This window comes from Monopterus albus, unplaced genomic scaffold (genome assembly GCF_001952655.1).
Source record: "Monopterus albus unplaced genomic scaffold, M_albus_1.0 scaffold80.1, whole genome shotgun sequence".
NCBI classification, from domain to species: Eukaryota; Metazoa; Chordata; class Actinopteri; order Synbranchiformes; family Synbranchidae; genus Monopterus; species Monopterus albus.
In genome coordinates this window covers 224,936-244,853 of record NW_018127960.1, presented here as the reverse complement: position 1 = coordinate 244,853, position 19,918 = coordinate 224,936, and the positions used below count along the sequence as shown (strand labels likewise).

The 19,918-nt window shown below is 41.0% G+C and overlaps 2 protein-coding genes across 2 annotated transcripts in view; both read right to left on the bottom strand.

Moving 5' to 3' along the window:
• kif20ba (kinesin family member 20Ba) overlaps window positions 1-2,362 on the bottom strand; it is a 26,508-nt gene extending 24,146 nt beyond the window's left edge. The window contains 5 exon segments of the mRNA XM_020606678.1: window positions 311-449; window positions 531-635; window positions 915-1,004; window positions 1,337-1,445; window positions 2,195-2,362. Coding sequence (XP_020462334.1) covers window positions 311-449; window positions 531-635; window positions 915-1,004; window positions 1,337-1,444 — 442 coding nt within the window. The 5' untranslated portion in view covers window position 1,445; window positions 2,195-2,362.
• A 2,426-nt stretch (window positions 2,363-4,788) lies between these two features.
• ankrd1a (ankyrin repeat domain 1a (cardiac muscle)) lies at window positions 4,789-10,861 on the bottom strand. The gene is made up of 9 exons (XM_020606705.1): window positions 10,835-10,861; window positions 9,360-9,542; window positions 8,046-8,174; window positions 7,580-7,687; window positions 7,234-7,332; window positions 7,002-7,100; window positions 6,598-6,696; window positions 5,576-5,674; window positions 4,789-4,881 (listed from the first exon to the last, which is right to left on the bottom strand). The coding sequence occupies exons 1-9, from the start codon at window positions 10,859-10,861 to the stop codon at window positions 4,789-4,791; spliced, it is 936 nt and encodes a 311-aa protein (XP_020462361.1).
• Window positions 10,862-19,918: the final 9,057 nt, after the last annotated feature.

Below are 19,918 nucleotides of genomic sequence, written 5' to 3'. Positions count from 1 at the left end.
ATTCTGTGTTTTTCTGTCAATATGGGGTGCTGTGTGTACATTAATGAGGAAAAAAATGAACTTAAATGATTTTAGCATATGGCTGCAATATAACAAAGAGTGAAAAATTTAAGGGGGTCTGAATACTTTCCATACCCACTGTATAATAATTTATTCCTTCTCACATACAGGGGCGCAAATTGTCATCACAGCAATGATAACACAGAGGTAGACAGTGGCTCATTGAAGAAGAGGAGTTATCATAGTTTTTCCAAACTGACACTTTTAATTTAACTGTGCAGCACTAAAACACATGATGTGTGGAACAGACCTAAAAATGTGAAGGTCTTCCCAGCATTGGTGACTCCATAAGTGAAAACAAGAGAGTGTCCACCTACAAGAACATCTTTCACCAGCTCTTTCACTGTGCCTTCAAACAGCTCTCTCTGTGTAGTCTCAGGACCATACACCTATTGAAGGACGGAGAAAGAAACTCATCAGTAATGAGTCAAACGTGCTCTGGCTTTCTCATCTGCCAGGAAAACCCCAACCTGAGAGAACTGGAAGCGCTGTCCAGTCTGTGGAAGTGATCTGTCGACACTAAGCCTGGGGGACTTCAGAAGAACAGTGTCAGGGGCCTCTATGGTAACACAGTCCTGATGAAAACAAACAGGAAAAAGTAAAGAAAAATATTGAGAAGGAGACAAGACAACATTTTTTCTCTGTCTTTCAGACTTATTCTGTTTGAAATGACTGATAGCATAAAGTTTGAGCTGTAAACCAAAGGATGTTTTTGGTAGGGCATCTTATGAGTAAATGTCATGAACAGATTCTGACAACCAGAAAAAAGCAGTTATCAAGAACGCTTCAAGTCACTGGAACTCATTTCTGACCCCTGACTGTACCTGCATATTCATTTTTCCTTCTTTTTTTACCTGTGACTCTCCATTATGGCTCTCTGTGGAGGTAAAGGGTCGGATGCGGAGGTAGACATGAAGATGTTCTTTCTCCTCGATGCCAGAATGCTGCACGACACATCAGGGTTCAATCAAAAACAGCGCAGTACAGTGAAAGACCACTTTTTTGGCTTTAAGTTGAACATCACAGTTAGTTTTTAGATGACAAGAAATTATCAGTTGGGACTTCAGAACTAAAATATAGTGTCTGAATAAATGGAATAATCACACATCTGAATATAAGAAAGTAAATTCAGGAGGAATTATAATGAAGTGCAGGTTTCATCTGTTTATCTCTGTTTATATTCTGCTCATCGTCACCTTATGGTGATACCTTATTATTAATGTGGTCAAAAGGACTGACAGCATCATTTTCATTACCCTGTCAGTACCAGCTTTACCTGTGAGTCTGATAAAGTGCTAAATTGTGACGGGAGGTCTCTCTTCAAATCGTCCACATCTGCCTGTTCTCGTTTGTCAGCCTTGTTGTCCAGGTATGATTCCATCATCCTGCAACGAAAAAGCCAAGGACAGAGCAGGTTTAACGATAAACCAGAGGGTATCAAAAGGCAAAGGGGCATTTGGACCAACTTTACCCTACACCAAAGACAAAAGTAAGTTAGCATGTTGCCGCAAGGTTTAGGCAATAACGTTATGTCACGTCCTTCAAACAGCTGGCTCTTTGACACTTACTGCAATGGCACGTTCAACCTGTCTGGGTTTACCACGAATTCCCCGTGCACGTTTCACCCAGCAGCTCTTACAATAGTTCTGTTAACCAATGGCTGGAAATGGCACATCAACTGGAAACGGTCTACCTTTATTTTTAGCTAGCACTACATAATACGTAGTACGTAAGGTGGCCCGGGTTTTGTGTCGAAACGTATTTCCCCATGTTCAGACTATAGAATCAGTCCCCACATCCTCGGTGGTCAGGGTAGGGTTCAGGTGAAGCTCCTAAGGCGAACACACTTCGACACAACACCGAAGTTATGAGCTCCCGCCCCATATTTCCCTTGTTATCGTTTTCTGTTATATTTCTGCTGATATGTGGGCTATAGTTGGTTGAAAGTTGCTTTACAAAACTGTGATTCTTTTTGCGAAACAATAACACTAACTTTTCTTGGTCAAGCTAGCCACACCTGTCAACTGATGATTAGCTTAATTTATATCATAGTTTACCAAGCGAGCGTTAAATTTCCTTAAACCAATTCAACACACACCACTTCACATGTAACATTACTCAGCAAACTACTTACCTGATAGTTGTGCTTAGAGCATCCGATAAAGAGACAGAAACGGTATCTTGTGTGCAAACTGAGGTCAAGCTAAACAAAACAACACAAACGCGGTCCGAGTTTAAAACGGACCAATCGGATTCAAGCAGAGACTGCCCATGCGCACTTTTAGTGCTGCATTCTGAGTCCACTTTTTGTGCTCGGAAATCAGGACACCCATGAAAAGTGTGGCAGTGCTGTGTTTATGGTAACAAAATCCCATTGTAATAACATGAAATAACAGTTATAGAGCATGGCCTGACATCTACAAGAACTTTCCCTTCCTAAGATTTTCTTAATGCAAATAAACTGGGAGGACATATGGTTGGAAACTTGTGTGGGGAAAGTACCCAGCTATCTTTTTAAGATGTTGTATTCCAGGGGCTGCTGCTGTGCAGATTTGTCACATTGGTGACATTGTGGAACAGTAGATGCATTTATATTTAACCACCTGTCAAAGTCCAACAAAACCCAATAGGTTATTTGTACATGATCACATGCTTTATGACTGGTATGCCCCAATAACAGTCTAAAAATGACCCAGGTCACAGTAAAACCATATTTGTGTCACTTATGTAACTCTCAAGCTTAGGGAGTGATCACAGTCACTTCCTCAGTAGGTTAAAATGAGTAAATTAAACACTTTTAGGGCTGACAAACTGTAAAATACTCACTATAAAGAGACAACCTGGCAATATAAAGGATACAAACCAATAACTGAACACAGCCTGTGGAAGGCCATGTTTCTCTTTCCATTTAAAAGGAATATCTGAAGTCCTGAGCCATCTACTCATCAGATATAAGAATAATACATTTTTTCAAACATAATTTTCAGAAAAATATTGTCTTATGTTGTAGCCTTTTAAAACAATAGTGCACATTATTCAGTTGTGTACACTAATTGACACATTCTGGGTTCTGTACATTTTTTTTTTCTTTTAATTGAAATTATTTCCTGTTCATTCTTATTTCAGGGTTTCTGTCACTCAGTTTAGCTCAGTCTTAAAGGCTTACAGATCAGGTTTTTCTCAGTGACAAACGGCTTTTCAATTTTCATTTATTTAAACAACTCATAAATACAAGCAAAATGCACTTACATTCTTAACAATAAAAATTAATCAAATACCTTTCATATAGCACATATCTGTTTTGTCCTCATAAACCTTTGTCAAACGTCCTCTGAGCCAGCTGTGACTTTTCAGTGTCCTCTCTGTCTTTGTGTATGTGTGTTTGTGTGTGTGTGTGTGTGTGTGTGTGTGTGTGTGTGTGTGTGTGTGTGTGTTGGGGGTGGGGGGGTGTTACTTCATATATCTTCAAGGAGCCAGTAGCTAAAATGTCAGGTCATGCTGTAGCAGAGCTAAGGCCAGCTAAAGCTCTGTGTTTATCACTGAGGTGGCCTTGTTTCCAGATACTCAAACTGAGCTTCAGTAGAAGAAACTGGCAAAACCTGAGCACGATGAGCTTTGTGTAGAGTCAACTTACAAATAAATGTCAAATCAACAACTTGATTCAAAGACAATTATAGTTTTAGGGCTGGTTTTTGTAGCAGAAACAATACTCAACTTGCTCAGCTGTAGGTCTCCTCGGATGAACTAATACAGCGCAGATTCAAAAAGTTAGATTGTGTAAAAGTCACATTTTTATGTGACGTAAATGCATGAGCCTACAGAAGCCAAGGCCTAATGTAGTTGTTCATTTTACAGTGTAGGTGTTTGCTTTTGTTTAGATCAACTAAAAAAAAAGCAGCAGAATAAGCGTAAGCGTGTGAGTGCAGAGATTCTTCTTATCCTAATCCAAGAACTTAACTTCATCCTGTCTTGTCTCTCAGTCTTAAAATGTATAATACCAAAGAACTTAAATAAACTTGTCTGAATGTTTCAGTATAACAACACACATCACCTACCAGCCAGATGAGTAGTTATATACTAATACTGAAGTCATTATTAACCTCAGTATAACTCCAGACAATCAGTGACTCACTTATTAAGGATATGGTATTGATATAATCAATAATCACACTGAGTAAATCAATTGCTGGTAGTTTACATAAATCAATAAATAAGTCATCTTCTCGATGCAGGATCGCTGACTTCAACTCAGCTTAAAGTAAAAAGAAAAAAGAGAAATAACAAAACATCTTCACGTTGTCAGCCGAGACATTGTCCAGCAATGTTTGGCGATCAATGAATCTGTCAGTAATCACATTAACAGGTTCCTGTCAGATTTCACATTGTTGATCAAAGGCTTCTTAACGTCCCTGATGCTGTTTTTTACCATGTGACACTAGGTTACATATCATAGAGGAAGAATCCTGGCAATAGCCTACAGGCCAGAGAATCAGCCTGGAACGTTGCCAGTTCAAATCTCTGAACCAGAAGGTCAGTGACGAATACTGTTGTACTTAAGATAACCTCACCCAAACGCTCCAGCTGGGCCAACTGCAGAGTCACTATCAGTTATTTCCTGAATATATCAGACAGGCTGAATGGGATCTAGGGTGTGATAAGGTGGCAGATCCTGTGCCTGAATCTCTGAATTCCTGTTTTTACTGGATTCTACTCCTGATTTTACTGGTTCTACTCATAGGACCTCTCCTCACTGAAGTTATACAGGATGCTTTTGGCTCCGTTCTGCCATGAGTACAGTATCTCCAGGGGAGTTTTTCCTTCCTGCAGGGAGAAAAAAACACACGTATTTAGTTTTTCTTTAGCTTCACCCCTGTAGATATGTAGGTACAGTAGGTCTTTAAAGCTGATTATACATCAACACGGGGAAATAGGATGATTTTGAGGAACATGTACTTTACTTCAGTTTTTACTTCTATTTTATACTCTTCTATGCTTCATAGTGACATATTGCACCTTTCACTTTGGATTCATTCAACAGATTTAGTCACTTTCAGATCAATATTTCTAATGTAAAACATATGAGCTACCCAACACAATAGGAATTCAATCAAATCAGCCCCACCTCAACAATTTGAAACACTGAAGCACATCATACATATGAATCAATCAATTACAATGACCTAGTAGTATACAAAAACAAGGCTGACAGGGGCTAGTCCACATAATGAATAATTGTAAGTCCATGTTGGAGACCTGACCTCTGTGGTGATATGTAAAAAGTCAAGCTGTCATATCAGAACCATCAGGATTTATCACGAGTGTCCACAGTAAGTTTAACTGCAAACTGCCTGTTACAGTTCAGAAGGGTCATGGACTAAGTTTGGCCTGATGGTCAGATGATACATGAAGTTCTTGTGCACACGTGAATGTGAAGCTATGACCTTACATACATTTTCAGGGGATTGGCGCAGATCTCCAGAGTCATGTATGTGCTAAGGGGCTGTGCTGCACTTACGCAGTTTGTGGCGTCGACACTGGCCCCGTATATCATCAACAGCTTGATCATCTTGAATCTGTTTGTCCGCACAGCATCGTGCATGGGCGTGTCTCCATCCTTCAGATATACAGGTGACAGGTAACTGTTTCTCAGTAGGAATGACGACCTATCTAGTTTGTCATGAGGTATTGTCTTTCAGGTAAGAAATGGGGTCTCCTAAATGTACTGGGTCAAACTGATCTAAAAAATCTAAAAACAATAGCAAAAAGTATTTTATTGGTATGAAAATTCTTCTGCTTGGTGTAATAGGTGTAATCAACATATAAAATGAAAATGGTTCATTTCACATATTTGCAACCTCCCCCTGCATGTTTATATTACAAAGATACTGTTCGGGTCAATCAGACCCTGAACACAAGAGGTGTTTCATGTTAATTTATCAACATCACTTCATAAAAAGAAAAGATTTCAAAATGTAAAATAAAATTTAAAAAATCAGTGTCATGTAAAAATAATGTATTTTATATGTAGGTCTTTCCTATGTATATTAAAAAAGTTTTAACATGCATTTTTTATTAAAAACCAGTGCATTATCCTCATTGAACCATAATCTGTGAGAGGTGAAGAACACCACTGCACTAAATAGTGATTGAAATGGTTAGTAATGGTAAGATTTACCCAGGAACATCACTGCTGTTCCTGAGAAATGAACATAACAGGTGGGTTAAATCATGCAAAAATGATTAATTTGTTATGAAGTCATAGAGAATTCCCACACACTAAAACCCTGCTGCTAGCCTGTAGCTAAAACTATTGCTCCTCCAGAATGGACAAGCAATAACCCAGCTCTTACTACCATAACTTTAAACTGGGAGAACAAATGACTAAATATTTGATTACAAATGTGCAGAAAATGTCAACATATGCACTTCTCTACTACACAATCTTTTGGTTCTTTCATGATTAAACGTGAGGAAATACAACAGCTCTGTAGCAGATATAGTTTTAGTTTCAGCTTGTGCTGTCTGACTAGTCCTTACTCTGTCTTTGGCGTTGGTGTCTGCTCCACAGTGAATGAGGTGCTCAGCACACTCACAGTGTCCTGTCCTCACAGCGACATGGAGAGGAGTGCTGTACAGCTGAGAGGAGAGAGGAGAGAGACCAAAATCAAAAAGGTCACCACAAACTGAAACCTCACTTGTATATTCTGTGGACATGAGGTATATTATCAGAGACTTTCACATTTAAAAAATCCACTTTCTGTTAAAATATTTGCCTGGTGGGGTGCTGCAGCGTGCATTGCTGCCTTTTTAAAAAAGCACCACTAGATGGGGCCAAAGCAAGATGTTTTCTTTCTGGGTTCCCGTCAACATTTCCTTCCTGTCTTTTTCCTCTGACAGCAGAGGTGACCTCTAGTGACCCCTCTGCCAGTGTGCAGACATACCTTGTCTCTGGAGGTGAACTTGGCTCCCTGGTCGAGGAGGAGCTGCAGGGCTTCCAGGCTGCCTCCTCTGCAGGCCCAGTGGACTGCTGTGGCCTCCAGCTGCAGCACACACACATAGTGAAATGTTAGCCTGCTGCTGTGTGTCTATGTACATGTACTGTACCACAGAGACAGTGAAAGGACACAAGAGAAGATAAAGGTATGGAGTGGGGTACGGTTTTTAGCCTCTCACCTTGTCTTTCCTCTCAATGTCAACTCCAGCCTCCAGGAGCCTTTTCATGACCCCCACATGTCCTTTGAACGAGGCTTTGTGCAGCGCTGTTTTCTGGAACTAGATATGATTGAAAAAGTTTCATTTTTAATTGATCAAGAGAGATTTTGTTAAGATAGCAAAGCAGGAAGTTGTAAAAAGGGCTTCATGCATCTAGTTATGGGACTATTTTACACTTACTGTATTAGCCTTGACTCTGAGAGTATTCTTTTGGTCTGAAGTTAATATTTCTTCTACAAACACATTAGCCTCTTTAATGAGACCTTGTTACTACCCACGGAGACAGAGCCTGCTGTGTGACACTCACGTGGTCGGCTACATCGGGGTTTCCTCCATCAGTCAGGTACTTCTCCACCACAGGCAGGTTGTTCTCCATGGCTGCTGTCAGAAACTCCTGCTCATCCACAGTCTCTGGCTGGAGCGTATATGCACAGACAAACTAAGATAAACATTTTCTCTAATGGCCGCTCCATGCTGCTTTGAAGGAAACTCAGCTGGACGTCAACTCATTTTCACAAGTGTCAGCAAAACAGTTTATGTTTTAGTGACGCAATAGTGTCACTGTAATATGATGAGCACCAACTGAGGGCTTTCTATAGGAAGACATGTTCATCTGAGAGAAGCTTTTTTTTGTTTCAAGCTTAAAATGGATTTCAAACATTTTAATAACCACACATTTATGTTAATCTTATGAAGAGTTAAATGATTATATGTGGAGTCAGGAACCTACGATGTTTGTGATTAACAGAGAGAAACAAAGAATAGAATTTTACCATAATCTCAGTCTCTGGCTTTTGTTTCTTGTGGACAGGAACCTTCCTCGCCCTCCTCCTCTTCCTCAGCTGCAGGATGTTGAACAGGTCGTCCACAGTTTCCAACTTCAGCCGACCGCTTTTATCCACCTGACAAGGCAGAGACGACATGGATAAGTTGTACAGTATTTTATGAGCTTGCAAGTAAAATAATAATGTGCAAGTCAGGCCAAAGGTACAATGTTCTCCTGTGAACTAAAGTCATCTCCAAGAAGAAAGGTGATAATGATAAGTACCACAACCTCAAAACTGTATTTAAAGCTGTACTTGTCTTTGTATTTCCTTTATTTCATTATGAGGTTATCAGATGCAAATACACAAAAACACATTACAACTGGACTCGGTGGTCTTCAGATACACTGTCATGTTAGTCTGTGTAAGAACAAACTCACAATTAAAAATAAGATATTTACTAAATATGGACCTGTGTTTGATCTGTTTATTTTAGTCTCATTTAAGATAAACATTGAATAATGTCATCATTATGGGGTTTAAAGTTCAGATCAGTTGGAATCATATGAATCTTAAAAGCAAACAACAATAAACCACTGCTACTGTAGAGATGGGAAAGAAATACTCCAGACACGTGGAATAGTTTGCAGAGGGAATCACATGAACACATCTGGTATCGCTGACAACACTGAAGAGGATTATACATTTACAAGTGTGTGTCTTTTTCTTCTTGTTTCTTCTTGTAGATTGTTGTTATATCGAGTGGTTTTAGTATCGTATTTTGTGTTTCCCTGTGTGTAACCTTAGAATGCTGCTGTCTAGCCCGTGGAGAGGAGACAAAGCTTTTGGTGAAGTCATGTTAGTGTGTGTTTTGCAGCAGCTATGCCCTTGTCTGACAAACGTCTCCACTGCAGTTGTATTTTTGGACTCTTATAAGTGCATGTGGCTTTGGCATTTGAAAGTGCATGGCAGCCTATTAAAAGTTAAAAATTAAAAGTTGTGGAATGCAACAAAGTGTGTTCACACAAATACTGTGCTTAAATACAACTTCGAGTTACTTATACTTTCTCAAGTATTTTCATTTTATGTTACTGTATACTTCTACTCCCCTACATTTTCCAACATACCTGTACATTATGTGCTGGACACCACACAGTAACTATGGTGGAGGTTCATAAAAGACAATGCACTGTGAATATTTTAGGTACATTTAGCCGATAATGTCTATGTATGTACACTTAGGTACATTTAGCCGATAATGTCTATGCATGTATGTATGTACACCGGTGAAAACAGCTACTTCTGTTTTCAGTATGTTCTTACACTGAGCGCTGCCACGCTGACTTCCTCCTGCTCACTGCTGCTGTCACTCTCCTCTGACAGAGCTCCACCCACCAGCCCTCGGTGGGACCGGTGACCATCCTGCTTCTCATGACCGACCGCCACCTCATATATGCCTCCTTGGAAGTCACTGGCCTCTTTGCCCTCCGACCTCCTACTGGTCACCTGAAGGAGAGAAGTGCTGGAGATGTTGTTCACTGAATCATTACACCTGTACGCAGGAGAACTCAGTATAATCTGAACTGAGATGTGCTACACAGACTCTTTTCTTTTTGTTCCAAAGAGTCAGTCACAGCAGCGCAGGAGGTAAAATGCCACATGACCTTTGTTTGTCTGTCTTAGAATAAGTATTAACGCCTGAACGTACTTTTTAACACACGTTATAAAAAGTTCAACAAACACAAGTGAGATCAATAAACAAACAAGGAAATGTTTTTCACTTTCCGTAGATTTAGTTCTCTTCTTGGAATACCTGGTAATATCCTGAAAGTGCAGGATTGAAAGTCGAACCGTGAACAGATTCACACACTGATGTGTGTAACTGAGCTCAGCACACGTGCTTGTGTTTTGTATCGCAGTTAAACACATGAGCAGCTGGACTGCAGGGCCGAGTCCAGCTGCTAACAGAGGAATGTAGACATGCCACAGCGTCAACACAATAACACACACTTCAGCAACAGCTCATTTGAATCACTCACATAAACATTTATTATAGTCCTATGACCTCAGGCGAAGGGAAATGTGCAGTGACAACAAGGAGGGTTACAACTACTTCATCTGATCCTTAGTTATCAGTTTGGTATTTAATTACATTGCTGTGAAATTATCTTCCCCTTAACCTACGTTGTAATTAAGCAGCCCATCTGCTAAGATTGCAAAGTAAAGGATAATTAAACAAATAAAAAAGGTGATTTAAGGGAAGCTGAGCTCAGATTGTTTTGTGTGATTTAAGAGATAACTGAGGTAAGATCATTTAAGAATGGTCCTGATGTGCTGCTTTTCTTCTTCACACAAGTAGTTGTCGCCTCATTCTTATTATGTGCAACAATATAAATCAACTGGCTTTACATGCATGGTAAGCTACTGGAAATGGCAAAACAATTCAACAGCTCTGCTCCAGAACAAGTCCACAGTCTTCTTGCTCTGAGCATCACCAGCTGCACTACCACACTTTCATGTCTTATTGAAATATGTGAAGCTTTTCCTGGTTCAACAGTCATTAAGCTATAAAAGCTGAGCCCAGAGAAAAAGATTCTCTTTGAGCTGAGCGAGTTATTTGATTTGATAAGAAAATCAATTCCATAACTTTACATTTTCTTGTAAAAAAAAAACTCTATTCATGCTTTTCTTTGGTGGAGTTCTCCCACATTATTGTGAGGAGAAGTAGAGCTCCTCCAGCTCTTTGGTGGCTCCCTGTCTGGCTGTCGCTTACATTAACACACATCAGCAGATCTTACCAGTTCCTCTACACTGAGCAGTCCCATTGTTCCACTCAATACGAAGTAGTCTAACAGCACTGTGGCTTTGGAGCAGGAGTTAAGCCCTCTGGTCCTCTGCTGTGGTGGTCACTGTCTCTGTGCCTCCTCTGCCTGCAGCCGGAGTCCTGGCCTCTTATATCCCTGTCAAACTTCCAAAGAAAAAAAATTAGAGGTTCTGCCACTCACCTCAGGTCACATTACCATCCTCATGGGCTCATCTTGCATGCTTAGTGTTACCATCATCACCTCCCACCCCATCCTCACACCCCGCCCCTCCATCGGGCCCAGTTTAGACGTCTGCTGGCTTCTGTGTGTGTCACCAATCAAAGATGGAGGCGAGGGAAGAGGTGTCACTCTGCTTCACACTCTGAAGACATTTGCTGTAATCTTGTTAGAGAAGCTGGAAGGTCACATTTTCAGGCTGGGAGGCAGTGAGAATTTAATGGGATGTGATGCTCTCCCTGAAAACCCCACTTTCTAAGTTTTGCTTAGTTTGAAACAGCACACTTTTTAATGAAGCAAACTGAAAAACGCACCTAACTTAACCTTCCCTCTACAGTTTGTAGAGCTTGAATGTAAATGTGTATATATATGTGTATATATATACACTGTATATATACATTTCCGGTAAACACTGAACAAAGTAGCACAAATGCCAAAGGAAATGAATGATTGATGATGAAACATTTTGGATGTCAAGGCAAAGCAGAGTCTTCTGGCACAGCTTCACTCACTGCCCCGGTGGAGAGATGAAGAAAAATGAACTGAAAAGGTCAAAGCAAGACATGTTGGATGTCAGTCAGTTGCACACCTGTTAGAGTCAAAGCCCCTGTTTATCAGGCCAGCTTTTCTTTGCCACTGACTACAGCGTGCTTCATCTTGTGAAACACAGACTATCTCTGGCAGCGTCACTCTTGGCATGTGGCCACAGAAATGCAGTGATAGGACTGTGAGGAGACAGGCTCATGGTAGATGAGGAATAAATAGTCACACTTCCAAACATCCTTTAACTGCACTTTAACCAATCACAGGTCAAGGTCAAAGGTCAGCAGGATGCCTGACTGACAGAAGCAACATGATGTCAAGTGGTTTTTGTCTTAATGGAAAATGTGGTCACATATCAGACATACTCTGACAGTGATGACACCTGGCTAGATGTGATGAGCTCACCGTCCACCAATCGCAAGCTGTGGAAACACGTGAAAAGAACTTCAGTTATTAAAACAATTAATATTCATTGTCATAGTCACGTTTGGTCAAAATCATGGGGAGCTGCAAAGTGAGTTCAGATTAAAAGCTCAAAGATTTTCTGACACCTCGGTTCCCCTCACTGTTTACAGACACTGGTTGAGCCACGCTGCCAAAGCTCCTCAGCTCCCACAGCCTCCACCGCTCAAACACAGCTCACTCAAGAACTGCAGCGCTTGTTCACTGCTCTCAGATGTTTTGGATATACTTAGATAGATTTACTTCCATATATACCATTATATAACCATTGTATATATTATTCTGAAAGCTCTTCTACCACATATATGTACATATACTTATATAGATTTATGAAAAGATTGTTTCCCCTAGTCTTTCTTCTCTCTCCCTTTTTAACTGTGGTAAGGTGCCATACTTTATTTAGTAAGTACAAAGGCTAACAGCAAAATGGTAGTCTTGATTTTTAAAATGTAAAACTATAATGATTTCTTAAAGTTGCAACAAAACAGCACAGTAACAAGACAAAACACTGAATGTGGACACATTAACAGAAGAGTGCAGGGAAATTTAACATGTGGTTTGTGTGTGAAGGTGTGTTGTGTCAGTGTGGTCAAATCTACATGGAGTCTGGTAAGGAGGGAAGAAGAAAGGAAAATAGATAAAAGATAAAATAAATGAGTAGAAGAAGCCCAGGGCAGCCCGGCGGGGTCGGGTCGGCCAGCTCAGCAATGCTGCTGTTTTGAAGACTGAGCCAGGGCAAACAACAACTCAGTGTCCTGAGTACCCTGTCCTGGGAGCAGCAGCAGCACTGACCAGAGGGCATGAACAGACATGAAAAGCAACGTAATTATTTTTTACGCTGTGTCTGCCCGCTGACAGCTCACGCCTCCGTCAGGAATAGCAATAACATGCTGTTGCAATGAACATTATTTATTTGGTCACACTCTTGCTGTGACCAAATAAACAATGTGCAGCTCACCACTGTAAAGTCCCGTGTTCCCATTTCAGCTGCAACTCCCTCCTGTCAAACACACACCTCTCAGCTTTAGCTCATATTTGTCAGCAGTCTAAAGGAGGGCGCGAAGATGACACTATCTTTATATTTGTATGTGGGTGGCGAGTTCCTGTGCAGTCCGGTCAGTGGCGTGCTGGTAGTCTAAGACTGGTTTGGCAATAAATCCAGAAGCACACATCACAGGATTCTGTAATTATAAATAGGCTCAGTGCAGAATCCCTTCTCTGGAAATATATCTGCTTACTCTATTATTAGCTGCATAAATCCTCCTCTCACCCAGTGTCCTCATTGGAGCAGGGGGCTGTTGCATGTGCCAGATCGATTGCAGTGCCTCACACTGTTTACGAGCGTGTCATCGTATGAAGATAATCTTTCACTCAGAGAGACAAACCATCCTGCTGTAATTCACAGCGCTGTTTGCGTTCTGACAGCCGCCTGCAGCCGTCCTCTATCCGGCTGTGTGAAAGAGCTGTACCTCTGAAAGGGAGAGGATTTAAAGGTAATTTGTTGGTAGTGTGTGGGCAGAAAGATAGTGCTCTGTCATGTTCATGTAAGGTGCTTTAGATAATATTTAGATGCCATGAAATGGCCCCGTATCCCAAGGAAACATGTTCATATCGGATAGTTTCACCCAGGAGCAATTTACCTCCAATGCCAACGTTCAGTGTCGGTGCAGGAAGTAGTGTGCTATTTAAGACACAAAGTAAAGGTGTGGGATGGCAAAGCATTCAGAATCCCAGCGCCATTTCGAACTATGCAAATGAATGACATCCACCTTTATGTCTTTTGCAAAAATCGTGTCAGAAGTGTTTGGAGTGAACATAACAAAGCTGTGATTTACCTCGATCAGTGTTCAGTATCTCACAGTTCTTCCAACCACTATGTTCTGCACTGCAACAGCTCCAGTGTCTGTCAGCCGCAACACAAAGGCGCCCTAAGACCTGTTGGTTCAGAGGTTCCCTTTTGGAAATCAGTGGTAGAAAGAAAGTATGTTGCTAAGCAGGACTGCTGGAAAATAACTGGTGGAGAAAATGTTATATGTTGCCAAGCAACATTATCTCACTGGCTTTGCTGGGAGCTACTGGAAAATAATAGGATGTTCAGAATGGGGAGTAAAACAATGTTAAGTGTTTCAGATTATGATTCATGTTTTATTGACATGTTCATTAGAGGGATCATTGTCACACAGAAGTGGCACAGTGTCTGAGAAAAGTGTGGACAAATCATCTGAACTTTGAATGTGTTTTTACACACTCCTGCCCTTTTAGGACAGGGTCTCTGTGCAGCCAGTTTGGAGAGAAGGAATAATTAAGCAACTGCTCACTAGACATTTGGACACATGACGGTTATAGACATAACAAGCTTGTGAACCTCTCCTTTAAAAAAAGCCCTAAATGTTTTTGTTAGCAGGTGTTGATTTTGCGACATACACTTAAATTGCTACTCCACATGTTGTGAGCAGACACTGAAGCTAAACCAGACATAGAGGCAACATCCTGTGGCATGTGTTTGTATCTGGGAGGTGTGCCTTCATGGATATGTGTGCACAGAAATGCCACCTGCTCACTGTGAACAGGTGGAGTGGGCAGCAACAGGGCGTCAGAGGCCGAGCGATGAGGAAAGGCTCAGCGGCACCAAGCAGCAGCTCCAGAGGGATCAGAGCTGATCCTCAGGTTCAAAGTTAAAGGAGGGAGGGGAGAGCAAATAAACACGTGACACCCCTCTGCAGCCATTACAGGTTAAAAGATAATAACTGGATTTATTTTTGTTGTTGTGGCCATTCTTTGACTTTGGTTAAACCTCGAGCATACAAAAATGTAGGAAACAATATGTTATTACTTTACAGCATTTGTACAGTTTGTGAGAAATCCCTTTAACTTATACAAACAAATGTGTGTTTTATCACTCAGGAAAAGCAACATTTCATTTGTAAAGCCAAACCAGACTGGTTCCTTCTTACAAGTGAGATGAATTGAAATCATTTTAGTGTTAAACAACCTGGCGACGTTAACTGTCTTGCTCAGAAACCATGGGCGGGTGTGTGACCCGTCCTCTGTTACACTGACTCACCCTGCAGGCTGCTGCCAGGAGCATGTCTGTGGTCAGAGGCAACGCCGTGCACTGATGCTCATCGCATCCCTTAAAATAATCCCAGTTTGGTACTTTCTGACTCAGCTGTTGTTCAGCTGCCACATGCTTCATTTAGAGAGACGGGCACTCAACCCCAGCATTTGGCAATACAAAGTAGGGGTAAAAGTTAAAAGGGCGTGGTACAAAATGGCCACAGTACATGTGTGGGTTTTAATGATAAGTTACTCTGGATACTTAGATTTTGAAGGAAAGCTCCTTATCTCCATGGTATTCTATGTCTCACATTGTATAAAGCCAAGAGAAAAGGTGAATAAGTTTCTGTCTGTGATTGTGTTACATTTGTTGTTGTAAAATCTAACAAATTGGTCATTAATTACTTTTTTGATAACAATTCATTATAGTCAAAATCTTCACTGTTAAAACTGGAAATATTTCAAATATAATTGCTACTCTATTAGAAGATGTTGATGATCTACTTCTGTCATCTGACTGGATTTTCATGCATCCTACTGCACGTCTGCTGCACACAGCCAACAGTAATGAGCTGGACCTGTAGGTCAGGAAGCACAGTGCCTAAGTCTACGTAAAACAGGAAGTAACTTGACGTGTACCAAAGGATGGTTGTACCTAGTAGGTCAGGAAGCACAGTGCCTAAGTCTGTGTAAAACAGTCTAAAACAGGAAGTAACTTGACATGTACCAAAGGATGGTTGTACCTACAGTTTATCTCTCTGACAGCGAACACTTCTCGGTGCAGTCGACAGTAATACCTAAACCTCTGTTCACAAAGAACACTAGCACTGATATAGCTCAGTGTGGAGAGCATTAGACTAAAGATTAACGGCTGCTAGTTCAAACTGCGGCTTCTCGCTCACTCTCTAATATAAAATGTGTATGTGTTTAATGCTCCTTTACACATGCAACCACTCATCCATTCCTGCCTTTAAGTATGGAGTGTTTGAATCTGACTGATTCAAATCATGTAGAGAGAATAATGAGTGATTCAAAGTGAAATGATGGCTGAGGATGAGCCAGACTTGGGAACCTGCTGAAGTAGCCCTTGAGAGACCAAAAATAGAATAGAGAGGAGAGAGCAGTGAAGTAAACGGCAAAATGAGAGATTTAGAGTTGAAAAGAAGAGAAAAGACAGACAAAGACAGAGCTGAGGGACATGAGAGGAAAGATGGCAGAACAAACAAGAGGAAGAAATACCAGTACTGGCAGTTTGAGTGGGCTGACGTTGGCATTTAGCTCAAACCACTGTGCTGTACGTCCACTTCAGTGGCTGTAGCCTTGTTAGGAAGTGCTTGAAACCACAGTGTAAAATTAAATATATAACAGAGTCACAACAATACCAGCAATAGATAATAATAAATTACACATCTCTCACACACATAGCTATAAAATTATGTGTACAGTATATATTTAGCTCCTGTATCTGTGTAGACGAGTGTGAGTGCAGTATGACACATGTGTGGTTTAAATAAACGGACAAGAATACCAACTGGTGCAAGTGTTCATAAACAGTCTCTGCCACAAACACACACACACACACACACACACACACACACACAGTGAGGTTATTTTTTACTTTCTTACTCAATCTGTTTTCCTTGTTTTCCCTGTTTCTTTCTCTGCAGGTGTCTCTGTGTTTTTGTTCTGTTGATATGCATCTACTGTGCCTGTATCCTGCCACTGTTTGTTTTATATCACGCTCTATTTGATACTTTTCCTCTTTTTATTTTTCTCTCTTCATCTCAGTTCTGCCCTTGATTCCTTCGTCATGTTTTCCCCTTCCTGGTCTCATTTGTTCTGAGTTTATCTTAAATTTACTGTACAGTCTAATCTTTCCCTTTCTTCCCTTTTACATCTCCGTCATTGTCTTGCTGCCTTGTCACCTCTTTTCGTTCTCTGTCTTCTGTTTTTTATTTTACCTTAATTAACCTTTATTTTACCTTACCCTACTGAACCAAACCCTAACCCTTACAGTTGGCTCTACTTGTACCAAAATTAAAGGTTCACATCAGTTACAGTAGCTAAACACTGAGTCGAGGGTAGGCCACTGAAACAATATAATACACTGTTATTATTTTAATATTGCTACTTTAATCATCATCATCATATCATTTGCAAACTTGGTTTCTTTGATGCTATAATCTTTCTACATCTACACTTTTGTGCTCACACTTTGCACATGTCGCACAAACAAATTCAAACACAGGTTTGACATTAACATACACTGAGACTCCCCGGCTGAGCTGACACTGCAGTATGTCATCATCTCTGTTATGGTCATTGTACCTTCTGTTGTGTGTCTGTCTGCAACATTACGCCACCACTTCTGCTGTCTGATATTTTTATTTCACCTTGCAAAAGGACTCTCAAAACAACATGTTGTTGTATTGTAGGCTAACGGAAACACTACAGCCATCATTTTAAAACCGTCACATTCTCAGTCTCATTTTCATGGTCTGTCTACTTAAAGACTGGGAAATTCACAGGAGCCTTATTCACAGGGAATTGTTAGGGTGATTTTCATTTTTAGATAGAAATGAATATAATTAGTTAGGGTTTTCATTATATAGCATACATAGGTTTATATACTTTAATCTCACAGTTGTGTTTATGTTATGTAGTTACATGTCACCTTATGTGTTCACTGAATCACTGGTCAGTATAGTGTGTCAGTCAACTGGAGCACTGGTTAACATCAAGGGAGACTGGTTCACTAAAACACTGACTCTCATCAGATTTACATCTTTAGCAAAGAGGGTCCACAGATACTTTATCATCACCACCTGGCTGAAGAGGCCAAGGAATTTGGGGTCACTGGGACACCAAGGGTAATAAACAAGAGATTAGATCTAAAAGCCAACAAGAGGAAGACAACTTCAAAGGCAGGGCAATATACAGACACACACAGGCAAGACGACCATTGGAGCAGAGAGGATGATTGGAGGATGGATGGACTGAAGGACCAATCTTGGGAGAGTTAATTTTAAACCACAACTTCTCCCCAACAGTTTTGGACCAATCAGATAGTAACATCTTTTCATACATATATTGTATACCGCCAAGGTGGAGTCAGTGAAGATCCATGTGCACATGCTTATTTTGATACGTTAATGTATAATAAATTTCACATAGTGGAATATATATCTTTTTATTAGCCTTCTCTTTTCAAAATAAAAGAACTTTCCTCACAGAATGACCTGTTTACCGCGTGGTATAAAATGTAGCGAGTGAGTCACTCTTCTTGAAGAAAGCAGGTGCTATTTCCATTTTGGAGGGAAACAATGCATGAGAGCCGCCTGCACCGGCAAAGGAGGTGTGAACATATTCATCTAACAGCCCTGATAATTGTCCCTCAGGAGAAAATAAACCTGTTTTTACACACACTGTTGCAGGTCACATTTTTTATTTTAGGAATTAACAAGCATTGTGCCACAGCGTAACTGTGAACGTTGTTGCCATGGTGATATATTCCACCTCCCAAAACAAGAGGTCAGGTCCCACGGGGTTATGTCACTGAATGCTGTGTTTTTCCTCCAGTGGCACCTTATGTACGTCAGCATTAGACCAACAAGTCTGCTGAAAGCAAGGGTAAATAAAACACAGGCATCTCTAACACTCTTTGTTTTATACTCACAAGAAGGGGGGGGGTTGTTTTTATTTGGAAAGTTGGTGCTCTTGTGTCAGACAGTGAAGAAGTGGCATCATGTAAGCCCTCAGTACCTGGAGCCTTAGTAAACAGTGCTGACATACAGCCCTTTTCACACTGCCTGCCCACTCGGGGAAGGGTTGTGGCATTTGGTACCATGTGAATCTGTGACTGTTAATCAATGCATCACTGTAGACGGTGCACAACATCTTGGCTTGAGTATGAACCAGGTTGTAAATGTACAAGATTACTGTAGCAAAAACACTTAGTGCACTCATCACTGTTTTGCTTTGTACTTCCGACAGGCTGGATATCTGGTTTGGTGCGAATAAGATGATACCACCACTGTGGTTCAGTGGGTAGAGCAGTCGCCTCCCAACCAGAGGGTCGGTGGTTTGAATCTCGGTGCCTGCAGTCAAAGTGTCCTTGGGCAAGACACTGAACCCCCAAGATGGTCAGAGCCATTGGTTGAGTTGGCACCACAAATGGCTTCCTCGGTTCTGTACCGGAAACAAACATATTTGGCCAAATGAAGTTGATTATCCTTATAATCAAACATGAATGAAAGCAATAAATCTGTCACATTAATGACACGACATCTCCAATAAATCTGTCACATTAATGCTGCATGTTTCTTTGTCTACTTGGAAACAGGAGCCTAATCATATATTAGAAACTACTCCCTGGAGTCAGCCTCACAGCCTCGGAACCAGCTGAGCTGTCAGGTCCTTCTGAGCTGTCACACTGATAAAAAACAGATTACAGCTGAGGCTCCCAGGTGGATCAACACCCATCCATCCATTAATCCATCATCTATACCACTTATCCTGCAGAGGGTCACAGGGGGATACACCTGGACAGGTTGCCAGTCTATCAGAGGACTGACATAGAGACAGACAACCACTCATATTCACACCTACGTGCAGTTTAGAGTCACCAGTCAACCTAAGCTGCATGTTGGACTGTGGGAAGAAGCTGGAGCATCCAGAGGAAACCCATGCAGACTCCATGACCGTTCAATCGCCGTCTTCACACGAGGAACCTTCTTGTTGTGAGGTGGCAGTGCCAATCACGGCGCTGCTGTGCTGCCC

Excerpts from the sequence above, each read along its gene's own strand:
- ankrd1a (XM_020606705.1), bottom strand. The coding sequence starts at position 10,861 with ATGGGACTGCTCAGTGTAGAGGAACTG. Across the intron at positions 8,175-9,359 it reads TCAGCGTGGCAGCGCTCAGT|GTGGATAAAAGCGGTCGGCT; the intron begins GTAAGAACATAC and ends CTGCCTTGTCAG. Across the intron at positions 7,101-7,233 it reads ACATTGAGAGGAAAGACAAG|CTGGAGGCCACAGCAGTCCA; the intron begins GTGAGAGGCTAA and ends TGTGTGCTGCAG.